The following is a 16678-nucleotide window of genomic DNA, read 5'->3' on the forward strand; positions in this document are numbered from 1 at the left end:
GCAGTCCAGATGGAAAAATAAAAACCTGGTGATAAATATGAAAAAGCTTTAGAAATTGTGCCATAGTACTATTTTTGATGTTATTGTTACTATTGGTATACGATAATAAGAAAATGACTTTACTGTACACTTACTTTATTTGTATTTTGTACACATGTTAGTTAAATCATCTAAATTCTTTTGCTTAGCATAGTAAGTATGACAGTTATCTCAATTTTTGACTAGAACAAACGTTTTGAACATTACTGAACTCCATTGTATTGATTCTCATTTATATATTGGTAAATGTCTGGGTGAAGGTACATCTCAGAAATTGTTACAAAATTTGTTAACTGATTATAAAGCATTAATTTATTTAGTTATAAGTAATTTGATATTTGTAAGAGGCACATTAATTCATTTCTGTATATCAAATGCAAAATTTCTAAACTTCTTATAGTGACAAATAGTTTTGTTACAGCAGTTATCTACAAAATCAGTCAAAAGTTACGAATTTGTTTCCTGACATTAAACTGACTTCAAAAATCTTCCATAAATGAAAATTTGTGTAAGTGGTCTGTGTCTCCCACAGTGTGTGTGTGTGTGTGTGTGTGTGTGTGTGTGTGTGTGTGTGTGCATACATTTCACATGTTCTATACACATTCATTAATATGGGCCTGCTAGCAAATATAGTCTTGTGAATCTGGGAGTAACAGAAAATATAATGAAATACAAGTTTCCATTCTTGAATATTTTTATAAGTCATAAATCTGATAGTGTCTACAATTTACATTTTGTTAACAGTCAAGTCCTGCATTTCAAATTATAAGATTTTTTATATTTTCTTTTTATTGCTATGTGTCTGTTACATTATTATTTTGTAGGACTAGTGCCCCACAGAATTATACTGAATCAGATGACATAGTTTAAGTTAGTATATAAAAGCTGATGTTAAGAACAAAATCGCTCTTTGCACCTATATGAACTGCATTCCCATCGTTGTTTGTTTCAGCTAACACTATAACAAGAACCAATGAAACTGTAACTTAAGTATGTTTGTGAACTTCTGCATCTGGAGTCACGTCAGAAAAATTCTTTAGAATTTATGACAACATAAAAAAAGGTTTTGTCCACTATTCCAGATGACCTTCACTGAAATGTCTCTTCATAATTGTCTCAGGTGGACTTCTAACGACAGTTTGAATAGAAAACCCTTCATGCTTGACATCTAATGCAAATTGGAGAAAATAAGCACAGCTTCAGATTTTCACACAAAAAATGGGAAAAATTAAAGTTATTCAATACCAAGATCAAATCTGAATGTACTCTGAATGTTTTTGATATATTGTGGTGATCTGATAATAAGATTAATAAAACTTTTTGGCCATAGTGAATTGAGCAAAATAGAAAGACACAGAAATCTTTAAGGATAATGGAGTTGCTTAGAAATAACTGTTTAATTCTGTGGTGAGGAAAAGGGTTTTCATTCAGTTTGCATTTTTAATACACATACTTTTGTCATTTTATCTGCAAATTCGTATATTAAATCAGAAAAAATGTTATGGTTATAAATCATTGCTGAATCCGATTTGACTGCTTTCAATGTTTTACAAGAGATGCACAAATCATGCTACACATTGTTCTAAAGACAGTTATGCCTCATCTTTGTACACATAGCATAATATGTATGTCTACAGCAAGCAATTACCTGCATACTCCCACAATCGCTCTTCCATTTCATTTATCACTGTAGAATAGTGTTGATAGATAGATTCTTTGATCCACAGCCCACATGCCCCACTTAAGAAAAAAATATCAAAGGAAGTTAACCTTGATGACTGGGTTGGCTATGCCACTAGTAACATTCTTCCTACTCACAAAAGTTTTGATTAGAAAAAATTGCTTTTAGATACACCTGTGTACTATGCAAAAACGAGACTACCAGCCATCTTTTTGCACTCATATTAACAAGGATGTTGCTGTTGGGAAGTCATGTAGCAACTCCATAAATCCATGATTCTCTATTGGAGAAATTCCAAGTACTACTCACCATTAAATTAAAAGTGTGAGATGAAAATACATTGTCTGCACAATGTTAAGAAGATAATTTAATCACATCTATTATCTAATGAAATTTATTTTACATTCATTCACTACTGTTCAGTTCATTAGCAGCAAGAACTCTTTTTGATTACATCAACATATTTTGAAACAAAAGGAAGTTCATTGAGATCTCTATTCTACAATGCCAATTTTGTGCAAACTTTCTGTTTGAAATGACAAAGTTCGCTTCATTTCCCCCAATTTGTGGCAAGCTCCAAGTAATTTAGAGTTTATTTTGTCCCTAAAGGTTTTTGCTATATATTTTGCTCAAAGAATCTTGGATGCACTTCAAGAAAAAATGTAAAGTGGATTTCTTAGACCATGAATAGCACTAGATCACTGTCTGCCCTTTCAGCTGAAATATGCTAACAATTATTATGTGATAGTTGAAATGGTACAAACGCTAATGAAAGTGACATGTGTCAGTTGTCAAAAAAATGTGTCCTTATTACAAGACAATACAGTCAGAAATCTATAAAAAGTTTATTGAAAGACAGCACATTTTTATTAATGCTTCTCCTCCTAAAATATACTGTGTAATAAATCCCTTATCACATTATACAATTCTTGCTAGCTCATTACATATATGATGCTGCCACACCTGTACTTCCTCTAGCACAAATGTCCATTGATGGACAGTATCTGTCAGAAAGCAATTATAACAGCACCCATCATACTGTTTGAGAAATGAACCATAGCATGTGTTAGACAGAACTCCCACATTCCGAAAGGTGCAATCCATGCTATTTTCACATTGTGCCAAGCCTAGTCTTGTCTTCATCTTGTACCCTTATGGCCTTCTTCTGGGTGTGTGTGGGTCGCCACACACTCAATCTTGTGGTAACCTCAGACAGGACGTTGAGCATCTAGTGGAAGAAGACGTGGCCCCAGCAGCATGATGAGAGCAGATCCAATGGGTGCAGTCAGCAAAATGGCTAGGACAGCCACCTCGAGCACGGTTCGTGCCCACAGCAGCTGATCTGAATCTGGCTGCACCATTGAGCGCACTATGTCCAGCGCCACTGGTCCCAGCGCCGCCTGGAACACACATGGGACCACACAGAATACCTTGCTCATTCTCAACTTTGTCCATGTTCTTATTACGACCCACACAGCATAACAAAGGCAAAGGTACACAGTGTGACTCTGTGAAAATTGTGAATGCCTGCCCTGCAACCCTCTAGTCTGTGACACATTATAAATATATTAAAGTTACAAAGATATTTGAAAAACTAACAAATATACACATTGATGGGAAAAACATCGCACCACCAGGCAAATCAGGTTCGCTTTAAACACACACTGTAACAGTCGTGATCGTTAGTTACCTTTGGGACTGGACGTGGTGAGGTGATGTTACCCAGGAAAGAATTTAAGGCGACAAAGGCCCTATTATTAGCACCTCACTGAGTTTGAAAGAGATCGTGTAAAAGAGCTACAAGAAGCTGGATGTCCTTCTGCGATACTGCAGAAAGACTTGGCAGGAATGTAGCCACTGTAAATGGCTGCTGGCAGCGGTGGTCACGAGAGTGTACAGTCACAAGGAGACTAGGCTCTGGACGGCCACATGGCACTACCGAGAGGGATGACCATCACATTCAGTGTATGGCTCTGGCACATTGTACTGCATCTGCAGCAGCAATTAGAGCAGCATTTGGCACCGCAGTGACACAACACAATGACTTGTCACAAATCAGTTACTTCAAGGACACCTCTGAGCGACACACCCTGAAGACTGCAATCCGAACCACCGTCGTTTGCGACATCTGTGGTGTCAAACAAGAGCCCATTGGAGGGTAGGGTGAAGGTCTGTTCTGTTTTCTGATGAAAGCTGATTCTGCCTTGGAACCAGTGATGACCGTGCTTTGGTCAGACCAACTGTGGTCGCTTGAGGGCCTACAACCAATCTGTCTGCATGGTAGACAACACTTGACCTATTCCTGGTGCGATTTCACGTGACAGCAGGAGCACTCTCGTGGTTATCCCATCCATCCTGATTGCAAATCTGTACGTCAATCTGGCTGTGCTGCCATTCATGAATACCATTCCAGGGGGTGTTTTACAACAGGATAACGGTCGTCCCCATATCGCTGTTGTAACCCAACACGCTCTACAGGGCGTCGAAATGTTGCCTTGGCCTGCTCGATCACCAGATCCATCTCCCGTCGAGCACTTAAAGGACACCATCGAACGACAACTCGGCGTCTTCTGCAACCAGCATTAACCATCCCTGTACTGACCGAGAAAGTGCAACACTCATGGAACTCAATCCCATACATTGACACCCAGCAACTGTACAGCACAATGCAAGCTGATTTGCATGCTAGGATTTAACATTCTGGCAGTTACACTGGTTGTTAATATACCACTGAAAGTCCACTACTCTATGTTAATTATTTTTTGGTATTGCGGTTTTCTTTCCGTCAGTGTAGTCAAACCTCTCGACATCATCAATGAAATTAAGGACGGAGAAACTTATCAGTTGAAGAAGGACAGAGAGAGGAACCCATAATGGCCGTTCAAGAGACCATTTTCATGTTGTTGTTACAGTGGACTTCAGTCTGGAGATAGGTTTGATCCAGCTCTCCATGCTAATCAGGCCCATGCAAATCACATCTTTGCATAGCTATTACAAACTACTTGTTTGAACCTGGTCACTGTAGTCAGTTGTTAGTCTCCCTTATAGTAGTTATTCCTGCTTTCTCCACATTTCACATGTTTATCAAGTAGCCGATTCCTTGGAGCTTCAAGATGTGTCCTATCAATGGATCCCTTCTTTAAGTCAATTTATCATATACTGACAGAGCACTGAAAGATCTGAGTCGAAACAAGGCCCCAGGAGTAGACAACATTCCATTGGAACTAATGACGGCCTTGGGAGAGCCAATCCTGACTAAACTCTACCATCTGGTGAGTAAGATGTGTGAGACAGGCGAAACACCCTCAGACTTCAAGAATAATATAATAATTCCAATCCCAAAGAAAGTAGATTTTGACAGATGTGAAAATTACCGAACTATCAGTTTAGTAAGTCACAGCTGCAAAATACTAACGCGAATTCTTTACAGACGAATGGAAAAACTGGTAGAAGCCGACCTCGGCAAAGATCAGTTTGGATTCCGCAGAAATGTTGGAACACGTGAGGCAATACTGACCCTAAGGCTTATCTTAGAAAATAGATTAAGGAAAGGCAAACCTACATTTCTAGCATTTGTAGACTTACAGATAGCTTTTGACAATGTTGACTGGAATACTCTCTTTCAAATTCTAAAGGTGGCAGGGGTAAAATACAGGGAGCGAAAAGCTATTTACAATTTGCACAGAAACCAGATGGCAGTTATAAGAGTCGAGGGACATGAAAGGGAAGCGGTGGTTGGGAAGGGAGTGAGACAGGGCTGTAGCCTGCCCCGGATGTTATTCAATCTGTATATTGAGCAAGCAGTAAAGGAAACAAAAGAAAAATTCGGAGTAGGTATTAAAGTCGATGGAGAAGAAATAAAAACTTTGAGGTTCGCCGATGACATTGTAATTCTGTCAGAGACAGCAAAGGATTTGGAAGAGCAGTTGAACGGAATGGACAGTGTCTTGAAAGGAGGATATAAGATGAACATCAACATTAGCAAAACGAGGATAATGGTATGTAGTCGAATTAAGTCAGGTGATGGTGAGGGAATTAGATTAGGAAATGAGACACTTAAAGTAGTAAAGGAGTTTTGCTATTTGGGGAGCAAAGTAACTAATGATGGTCGAAGTAGAGAAGACATAAAATGCAGACTGGCAATGGCAAGGAAAGCGTTTCTGAAGAAGAGAAATTTGTTAACATCGAGTATAGATTTAAGTGTCAGGAAGTCGTTTCTGAAAGTATTTGTATGCAGTGTAGCCATGTATGGAAGTGAAACATGGACGATAAATAGTGTGGACAAGAAGAGAATAGAAGCTTTCGAAGTGTGGTGCTACAGAAGAATGCTGAAGATTAGATGGGTAGATCACATAACTAATGAGGAGGTATTGAATAGAATTGGGGAGAAGAGGAGTTTGTGGCACAACTTGACAAGAAGAAGGGACTGGTTGGTAGGACATGTTCTGAGGCATCAAGGGATCACAAATTTAGCATTGGAGGGCAGCGTGGAGGGTAAAAATCGTACAGGGAGACCAAGAGATGAATACACTAAGCAGATTCAGAAGGATGTAGGTTGCAGTAAGTACTGGGAGCTGAAGAAGCTTGCACAGGATAGAGTAGGATGGAGAGCTGCATCAAACCAGTCCCAGGAATGAAGGCAACAACAACAACAACATCCTATATCGGTTTTTCCCAGTTCGATTCAATATCTCCCCATCTGTTATCCAATCTAACAATCTGATCTTCAGCATTCTCCTGTAGCACTATATTTCAAAAGCTTCTATTCCGTTCTTCTCTGGATGGTTTATCATCACGTTGCACGTCTGTACTCGGCTTCATTCCAGACAAACACCTTCAGAAAAGTCTTTGTAGTGTATAAGTTTATATTCAGTATTAACAAATTTGTCTTTTGCAGAAACGCTTTTCATGCTGCTGGTACTATGTATTTTATATCTTCTCTACTTCAGCCAGGGTGAGTTACTTTGCTACCCCAATAGCAAAACTCATATACCAATTTTAGCGGCTCATATCGAAATATAATTCTCTCAGAACTGGCTGATTTAATTCGCCTTTATTCCATTACCTTTGATACTCATAAAACTTATTTTCGAGATATAATCCATTTCGTTGAACTGCTCTTCCAAGTCGTTCAGCTGCTCTTACAGAGTTACAATGCCATTGGCAAACTTGAAAGTTTTAATTTCTATGGCCTATTGATCCATTTTCCCCAATTCAGACAGAGAAGTTTTTCCTGAAATTTTTTTTTTTCTCCAATATTCGTTTTGCTTTTCTTCCTTTTTTCTCTTAAATAGGTTTATTGCTCTTTTCATGGTCTACACGTGATGAGCATCTACTATTCGTGGATCTAGATTCATTATAATTATTATGATATAATTTTGTGATTGGATACCACTCCTGTGACTATATCGTCATTGTAACCAAAGGTAGGAAATAAACTGCAGCGCCTTCTGTCTGTCAGGTAAAAAATAGACAACTGTTGATAGGCGGTAATACATCTTGGCTTCAGAATTGACAGCTGACTTAGTTTTTGATTGTATTTAAAAGATATACCAATAAAGGTTATTCCAGGTTGTTCCAACTATGCTTAGTCTTTGATTGTATTTAAAAGATGTACCAATAAAGGTTATTCCAGGTTGTTCCAACTATACTTCAAAGTGATGTTAAAAATCAGGAAGGCCACTTTACTCCCAGTAATGCGTTAAAGTCTATAGTGTACTCTGAATTTTTCGTTATGGCTGCTGATAACAAACTAGAGAAAAATGCAGAATAGTATATTTTAGAATTTCAGGCACCTCTGGCGCATTACTGACAATTCTGAATCGTCTACCATCTCATCGAAGCCAAATACACGAAGCTTCAGATCGGTATAGATTCAACGTATTCACTGAAAGCAAGTTTCATAATTCACTCCAAATCCATAACCATGCGTCTCTCAAGGTTATCGTACCCGTATCAATCACCAAGGGCAGAGGCGGGAAGTGTATGCATAATCAAAGAGGGAAGTGCAAGGTACACAATGCGTAGTAAGCAATATACACACTCCAAACACTGAAAGTCAAGCACCCAGAAGGGGAGACGAAAATGTAATGAAACCTCATGGGCTGAAAGGCTATGTGGTATTTTCAATGATTACAATACCGGGTCAAATTTATAAAGAACTTGGCAGTGTGAGCCCACTTGTCGGTGCAAATTTACCCCCTTTCTGACGTCGATGCATGCACTAATTCGGTTGGTAAGGGTGTCATAAAGCCTTTGTATCCTTTCCAGCTTTGCAATTGGCCTTGATATCCAGGACACTGGCACTGGGACAGTGTTGATATCTGAGCTACTCCCGCACTTACTATCAGCTCTGGGGATCTTGCTGGCCGCGGGAGTAGCTCAGCACCGCACAGACAGTTCACAGAGACACGTACCGCGTGCAGACGAGCGCTGTACTGTTGATAAACCGCACCACGGTACTGTCGCTTGAAGGATAACACATGAAGGAGTGCATTGTCAGCAACGTATTGTTGTGTCATCAGAGTTCCCTCTTCACTATGTAATGTTATGTGTGCCTCACTGCTTTTTTTTTAAACTAATTTGTGCCTGATTTTATTCTGTGAATCTCAATAATGTATGTAAATACCGTAAATGTAAATGTGATTCAAAAGTACTTGAAGTGAAGTGAAGCGCAGCTGGACAGCAAGAAACTCTTTAGCGTGCAACCCCCGCAACGATAGTATTAGAGAATCTTTGAGTAAGGACTCTAAAAAAAACAGTTGATTTATTAAAAGAAAGACTGTTAATCTGTATCTTGTGGAAAGAGGACGTGTTGTCAGAACATAGTTACATTTAATGAAAATTGGTATTTTAGTGATAAAACCGAGTAAAGTATGTGTAAGAGTTGCCAAACATTAATGTATACAAATTTTCTGGAAGTGAAGAATAGAAATATATTGTTTTTGGAAAAGGGGGTGAACTTAATTGTCGTTGCCGACAGAATTGTAAGTGTACAAAGTTCACTAAAATACAGGAAAAGAAATAAATTCTCTATAGTTTTCATTCAATAAGTAACAACCTTTCATAATTTCTTAATTACAGTAATTGGATTATGTTCTTTTACAATAGTATGGTGCTGAACTCCACTGACCAATTTTGATGTAGCAGGACGTGTAGTTTGAAGGAAGTTTGTGTGCCAAGCAGTCTCCTTTTTTTCACGAAAAGCAGATTGCTGTTTGATCTTACTTATTTACAACAGTGGTCCCTTAGCTATGGAAAGCTACGAAAACTTGGGCTCAAAGCTATCCGCAATGCGGCCAAGTAACTAACAGAGTCGTATTTTAAACCTTAAAGAACAATAACTTCCTCCAAATTGTAATATGTCTCCAACTGGTGCAGAAGCTGATCTTTCAAGGAGGCAGCAAACAAAATTCAGTTACCAGTTACGACTTAAAGTAAAAATCTCAAACAAAAATAAATCTCTCTCTTTCTCTCTCTCCAAACACATATACAAATATTGTCATTATTATTAAAAAATTCATTTTTATAACTACTGGCTGTGACCTGAAGTTACACCCAATGATACCAGAGTACACTGCCGTGCCTCTCCAAAACTTTGGAAGAATAGAACTTTTCCCCAGGGCGCCGCCATAGTCGTCGACGACAGTCATCTGGGGAAGTATAAAACCGTGTTACATCGCTGAACACAATACGACACCCCAAATGCATCCATTTGTGTTGTTGTGTTTATGGCAGCCTGCAAATGGGACACTGTTCACACTTCTTATACAGGGTGGGGCAAATAAAAGTGGACCGGACGAGGGGATAGGATTGGACGTGAATGTATGCCTGTAACCACACCACATGTATGCCCATCACGTAATCCACTCTGACTCAGAGTGTAGTCGGGCTGTGTCAGTGTGAGTAGAGCTGTGCAAAGGGGTGGAGATTGCCACCCAGGTCATGTAATGTCAGTGTGTGATTACTTTGTGAGGGGAGCCCTCAAGTCTAAGGTGTATCGCAACAATCCTCGTGGTCCTCAAGAACTGCAGCAGAACATTTGGGATGAGATTGCAGCAATTCCAGCACTTCAGCTTCTATCTGCCTACAGAAACTTGTTGACCAGGACCCAGAAATGCCAAGAGACGAATAGTGGTCACTTTCAACATTATCTATGGTCAGATTAGTACTATATCTCCTTTCCTCTGCTGTGTTTCCTTTGTACCCTGGAACCCTGTTCTCTTGGCAACTTTTATTCTTCCCACCCTGCACCGTATACCCTATCAGGCGTGGTAACAAAACTACATGTGAACGGTACCGAACGCATTGTAGTGGCCATTTTACCTATTTCAAGAAACTGCGAAGCATTTACATCCCACTGAAGGCGTGTACGTGTGAAAAGCTACGCAATCGAACCGTGTGTTCTGGGTGCTTCACTTTTTTGTCTGGCAGTGTGCATGTCGCTTGGAAATGAAATCATAAAACAAAGGAAAATCTGACTGTCTGAGAGAGACAGACGATACTGCATCGGGCAAGACTGTCATCACTGAAAATAATATTAAGCAAAATTCTGTACCAGTATAACATAAAGACGGTAACCTACAAAGCACTCATGGGACCCGCGTTAAGAAGACGGACTGTTCACAAACGGCACCAGATTACTGTTGGATGAGAGATAAGACATGAAGATGCAGATGACGCAGATATACTGAAAATCTAAACGATCGGGAAGAGCTGTCTAGAAACTTACCAAAAGGATGTACAGAGACTAATGTGGAAGAAATAAAATTACTGTACAAAGGGTTAAAAAACGGTAAACGAGCTCAGACAACTCATCAGTATTTTCAGATTTACCAAAATTATCTGAAGATTTAGAAATTAGGAACTGCTCTGATGTTTTGGTGTTCAAAACTGTGCCGTGAAGTGAAGCACATTTGTCTTTCCCGCCGCTGGCGGTGAGTGTTCAGTTGGATGTGGCTGCTAAACATGTGAGATGTTGCGAGCAGAGCCAAACAAGGCAGCCACCGGTTGGTAACAGGTGGAGTGGAGGCAGAAGGGAATCGGCCAGCGAATGGAACACATCTAGCAGCTTGGAGGTCGAGGACTGCCTTCTGGAGAGACGAAGCGAGAAACATGTGATGGAGCAGCGAGGTATCCTGTCAGATGGACAGCCAAGGCTGATAGGCGCTTGCTGTCAACAACGTTCATTGTTCCGGCAGGACCAGAGGGCGATGCTGGGCTTAGCAAACCGAGGGAATGCAGTGAAGCCAGGAGTGAAGTGCTGGTTGCTCCGGCACTACAGTTAGAGGAGTAAGTGCTGGCTGTAGTGCACACGAACGAGGCAGGGCTGGCCTATTTGAGCTGCCTATTGATTTCGAGCTGAAAAACAAGGCGGCCGCTGTTGGGTCTAGTGTTATTCAATTGAAAGAGTACTAGCTGAAGGAAATGTGCCAAGGGATTTTATTGCTTTACCTTTCTGATATTCTGTGTGCTGCGGAATGTGTAGAGCGTTGGTTCCACTGAGAATTTATCTATCCTCTTTTGTCTCTTTAGAATTAAGTAGGGTGTTGGCTTTGGTCGGGTATCTTTGGAATTTGGTTTTGAGATGACTTCGGGTACGGAGTATCTTTTATGTTTTCACTGTGCATTGTTATTTGTGTATCTCAGTTCATGCCCTTGTGTGTAACATGAATCAACTCACAGGGACTACTGTGTTGTTAGATTTTATATTCATTTGTACCCCCTTATTGTAACATAGCCTGATTCTCTTGGGGCAAGTTTAAAAGCGCCTCACAGTGGTAGCAGAGGGTGGTTGTGAATTGTGTTCGTGTGCCATCAGTGGTAGGATTAAGGTAGTTAATGATTGTGTGTCCTTATGCTCTTTTGGTGTGATGTTGCAGGAATAACTGTTAGGGACGTTACAGGTGCCATTTGGTTGAAAAGGGATGAATTCGGCTATGAGGTTACTTTCGAAGACACACCCTTGGAAGTACAATGTCAGGATTGGTCCAAAAGTCTCGACAGGTTCTGGGGAAGCCAGTACGTTTATCAGGGGAGCACCAGAATATGAGTAGTGGATCAGCTACTATCCGGTTTGCGTTAACTGCAAAAGAGCAAGTGATTAACTTTTTTTTTTAGGTTGAAGTGTCCGCCCACTCACATTTAAAAAGGCAAAAGGCTCGGGTAGCTCATTATGTGAACTGGTTGAACGGTTTGAAACTCTTAAATAAGGAGCACTTAAACGATGAAGTATGACACATCAAAAGTACCGCTAGGATTGCAGGAAAGCGTTACAGTAACCCTGTAGAACAAAGAGCAAGCAGGTAAGGACTATTGCACAATCACCTGCGTATTTCACAATTCTAAACTGGTACTTGCCATAATATACAGAAGAAACCACAGTGACATTTTGCAGAAGCTGTAAAACGAACTCTTATGGTATGCGACACAGAACTTCTGATGAGTGCAAAAACTTGATTAATATTCAGTTTGTTTCAAGCAGTTGCTATTACAGCATATGTAGACCTTTAAAAAGAACGAAATGTAGTATTACTTTACTGGGCCGAAAATAAGCCGCACTTTTTATCCAGATTTCACCTTCGAGAAGTTAGGGCGTGGCTTTGCAACAATACATCTAGTGTCTGTAGCCGAAACTGGAAGCAACGCATTTTGTTACACAATCGTGAAAACTTTATGATATTTTATTGGCGTTAACATTGTGTAGGTCTAGCAATATTGTTTCGTTAGATTATAATTCAATTTCAGCTGGCTGGTAAGAACGTTTGATTTATGCCGATTTCAGCCACCATTTAGAGCGAAAAGCATCATGTAGCCAAGGAACTCGGTGCGGTTACGACGCAAGCGTCAGACTTAGAATTGTGTGTAGTACCAAAACCACAGCCAACAATCCAAGATTTAGACTTAGAATTGTGTGTTGTACCAAAACCACAGCCAATAATGCAAGCCTCAGGCTTATTCTGTGTGTTGTACCAAAACCACAACCAACAATGAGGCCGGAAGAAAGTGTGGACTTGCCACTGTTGGCTGTTGCAGCCTATGGGAGAATGCTACCCCCTTTCGTCATTCTGAAGAGAAAAACTATGACCAAAGTAAACTTTCCTAAGGGCTCAGTGATTTCATGCCAAGCAAAGTGCTGGATGACGACGTAACTAATAGTTGATTGGCTGTTTACTATTTGGAATCGCAAACCTGGGGCACTGATTTCTAACACAGCCATGTTAATTTTGACTGCTTTAAAGGGACATCCAACTGCTGAAGTGAAAAATAAACTTGCTGCACAAAAGACAGACCTTGTCGTAATACCAGAGAAATGACTGCAGGCGCCAGACGAGGTCGAAAGTAAGCCGTTCAAGTACAGCCACCGAGAAATGTATTCAGATTGGCTCCTGGAAGAAGACCATGCCATTACACCGCCTGGTAAAATTAAGAAGCCATCGTTATTTTTCTGTGCGAACGGATTCTTCTTTGGTAGACCTCCAGATAATCTGAGTCCATTATCAAGGGGTTCATGAAATGCTGCATATCGAATGCGCCGAATAGCAGCGAGTATGGTATACTAGGGACGAGAATGAAGAAAATGATAGAAGTAAGAGTGATATCAGTACAGTGAATGCCGGTCCTGATAGCGATAAAAGTGAATATGACAAAATATGATTCCTATACGTCAGGTGCCAACGTGTAATACATGTTTATGATAGAGCAAATGTTTACGGTACACACCAAAGCTTTACACGAAAGACAAGTAAATTTCTGGTACTCTCCTCTGAATCAGTGTGCGACTTATTTTCGCGCGATGTTTTTTTCATTTTTTAAATTTAGGGATGCCGCATGTATGTCATGGTAGCTTACTATAAGGCCAATATTATACTATTTCTGATTAATACCTGAACAGTAGCCTTCGGCAACCATGCAAACGCTAGAAACGTTTTCTCCTTCACATTGAAGCCAGCGCCGAAAGCAATGACGACGGAAATGATGATTCGGCACTGAAACAAAAAAGCAAATCGATGTTGACCGACCGGAGTTTACAGAACACGAGCTCAGCACATTACTGCTCAATAGACTTCCACTTTACCGTGAGGGCAATAGCCAAACACGCTATGGCGAGTCCGACACGATCCCCTTCCAGCTCAAAGAGGTTGATCTCCGCACCAATGAGGCCAAACAGCGCTGGTTGGAAGAATGCCCAGATCGTTTTGAAGGACTGTGACACAGGGCTCTGCAATGGAATAAAATCCATGTCATTCACCGATTCAAGGAACGCTACAGCGGGATGTCCAAGCGTTTGCAGCAGCTACACTGAGGTGTCACGAACCATACGTTAGCGATATGCACATATATAAAATGGCTCTGAGCACTATGGGACTTAACTTCTGAGGTCATCAGCCCCCTAGAACTTAGAACTACTTAAACCTAACTAACCTAAGGACATCACAGACATCCATGCCCGAGGCATGATTCGAACCTGCGACCGTAGCAGTCGCGCGGTTCCAGACTGTAGCGCCTAGAACCGCTCGGCCACCCAGGCCGGCGCACATATACAGATTGCAGTACTATCGAATACACAAGGTATAAAAGGGCAGTGCATTGGCGAAGCTGTTGTTTGTATTTGTACTCATATGGTTCATGTGAAAAGGTTTCCTACGTCACTATGGTGGTACGCCGGGAATTAACAGACTTTGAACGCAGAATGGTAGTTGGAGCTAGATGCATAGGACAATCCATTTCGAAAATCGTTTGGGAATTCAATACTCCAAGAGCCACAGTGTCAAGAGTGTGCCAAGAATGCCAAATTTCAGGCATTACCTCTCACCAGGGACAATGCAGTGACCGACGGCCTTTACTTTAACGATCGAGTTCAGCGGCGTTTTCGTGGAGTTGTCAGTGGTAAGAGACAAGCAACTAAGTGTAACACAACTGAAGAAACCAACGTGGGACGTACGAGGAACGTATCCGTTAGGACTGTGCGGCGAAGTTTGACGTTCACGGCTTATGCTAGCCTATGACTGAGTGCATTTGCTAACAACACGACATCGCCTGCAGCTCCTTTCCTGGTCTCGTAACTATATCGGCTGGACTCTATCCTACTAGAAAACTGTGGCCTGATCAGATAAGTTCCGATTTCTATTGGAAAGAGCTGATGGTAGGGTTCTAGCTTGGCGCAGACCCCACGAACCCATGGACCCAAATTCCAACAAGGCGCTCTGCAAGCTGGTAGTGGCTCCATAACGGTGTAGACCGGGTTCTCTGGTCCAACTGAAGCGATCATTGACTGGAAATGGTATGTTCAGCTACATCTACATCTACATTTATACTCCGCAAGCCATTCAACGGTGTGTGGCGGAGGGCACTTTACGTGCCACTGTCATTACCTCCCTTTCCTGTTCCACTCGCGGGAAGAACAACTGCTGGAAAGCCTCCGTGCGCGCTCGAATCTCTCTAATTTTACATTCGTGATCTCCTCGGGAGGTATAAGTAGGGGGAAGCAATATATTCGATACCTCATCCAGAAACGCATCCTCTCTAAGCCTGGACAGCAAGCTACACCGCGATGCAGAGCGCCTCTCTTGAAGAGTCTGCCACTTGAGTTTGCTAAACATCTCCGTAACGCTATCACGCTTACCAAATAACCCTGTGACGAAACGCGCCGCTCTTCTTTGGATCTTCTCTATCTCCTCTGTCAACCTGACCTGGTACGGATCCCACACTGATGAGCAATACTCAAGTATAGGCCGAACGAGCGTCTTGTAAGCCACCTCCTTTGTCGATGGACTACATTTTCTAAGGACTCTTCCGATGAATCTCAACCTGGCACCTGCCTTACCAACAATTATTTTTATATGATCATTCCACTTCAAATCGTTCCGTACGCATACTCCCAGATATTTTACAGAAGTAACTGCTACCAGTGTTTGCTCCGCTATCATATAATCACACAATAAATGATCCTTCTTTCTATGTATTCGCAATACATTACATTTGTCTATTTTAAGGGTCAGTTGCCACTCCCTGCACCAAGTGCCTATCCGCTGCAGATCTACTTGGAGACCATTTGCAGCCATTGATGGACTTCATGTTCCCAAACATGTCACCAGGCCACAACTGTTCGCAATTGGTTTGAGGAACATTCCGTGCAATTCGAGCAGCGAATGATTCGGTCAGCGAGATTGCTCAACATAAACCCCATCGAACATTTAAGGGACATATCGAGAGGTCAGCTCGTGCCCAAACTCCTGCACAAGCAACAATTCTGCAACTATGGAAGGTTATAGACACAGCATGGTACAATATTTCTGCAGGGGCTTCCAACGACTTGTTGAGTCCATTCCACGTTGAGTTGCTGTACTGTGGCGGACGAAGGGAGACCTCACACAATATTAGGAGATATCCCACGACTTTTGTTCAAATCAAATGGCTCTGAGCACTATGGGACTTAACTTCTGAGGTCATTAGTCCCTTAGAACTTAGAACTACTTAAACCTAACTAACCTAAGGACATCACACACATCCATGCTCGAGGTAGGATTCGAACCTACGACCGTAGCGGTCGCGCGGTTCGAGACTGTAGCGCCTAGAACCGCTCGGCCACCCCGGCCGGCACGACTTTTGTCACCTCAGTTTATTATGCACAAAAGATCTCACTGAAAAGAAAAACTTAGTTACGGTATCTTCACCTGCACTGCGGTTTGTTAGATACAATGGAACAAATAACTGTCGAACGTACGAAAACATTGTGTTCTCTTTTTGTTTTTTTTAATTGTAATTTTGTGTCGTTATTCTTCTGGCTTATTTGATGCCGTCCACCACGATTATTTCTTCTCCTCTTCCAAACTCCCTCCAAACGTCCTCATTTATTTCTTGTCTCTATTCAAATCTCTATCTTCTAGATTTTTTCCCCTTCACACCACCATTTAGTCTCATAGAAGATGTCCTATCAATCTGTACCTCCTTGTAGTT

The 16678-nt window shown here is 41.2% G+C and overlaps 1 protein-coding gene across 1 annotated transcript in view; it reads right to left on the bottom strand.

Moving 5' to 3' along the window:
- Positions 1-765: 765 nt before the first annotated feature.
- LOC124594341 (putative SLC9B1-like protein SLC9B1P1) overlaps positions 766-16678 on the bottom strand; it is a 100417-nt gene continuing 84504 nt past the window's right edge. Inside the window, exons 8-10 of the mRNA XM_047132709.1 lie at positions 13797-13940; positions 13606-13707; positions 766-3120 (exon numbers count right to left, since the gene is read on the bottom strand). Coding sequence (XP_046988665.1) covers positions 2929-3120; positions 13606-13707; positions 13797-13940 — 438 coding nt within the window. The 3' untranslated portion in view covers positions 766-2928. The remainder of the gene's footprint in view (positions 3121-13605; positions 13708-13796; positions 13941-16678) is intronic.

The sequence above is a fragment of the Schistocerca americana genome, chromosome 2, assembly GCF_021461395.2.
Source record: "Schistocerca americana isolate TAMUIC-IGC-003095 chromosome 2, iqSchAmer2.1, whole genome shotgun sequence".
Lineage (NCBI taxonomy): Eukaryota > Metazoa > Arthropoda > Insecta > Orthoptera > Acrididae > Schistocerca > Schistocerca americana.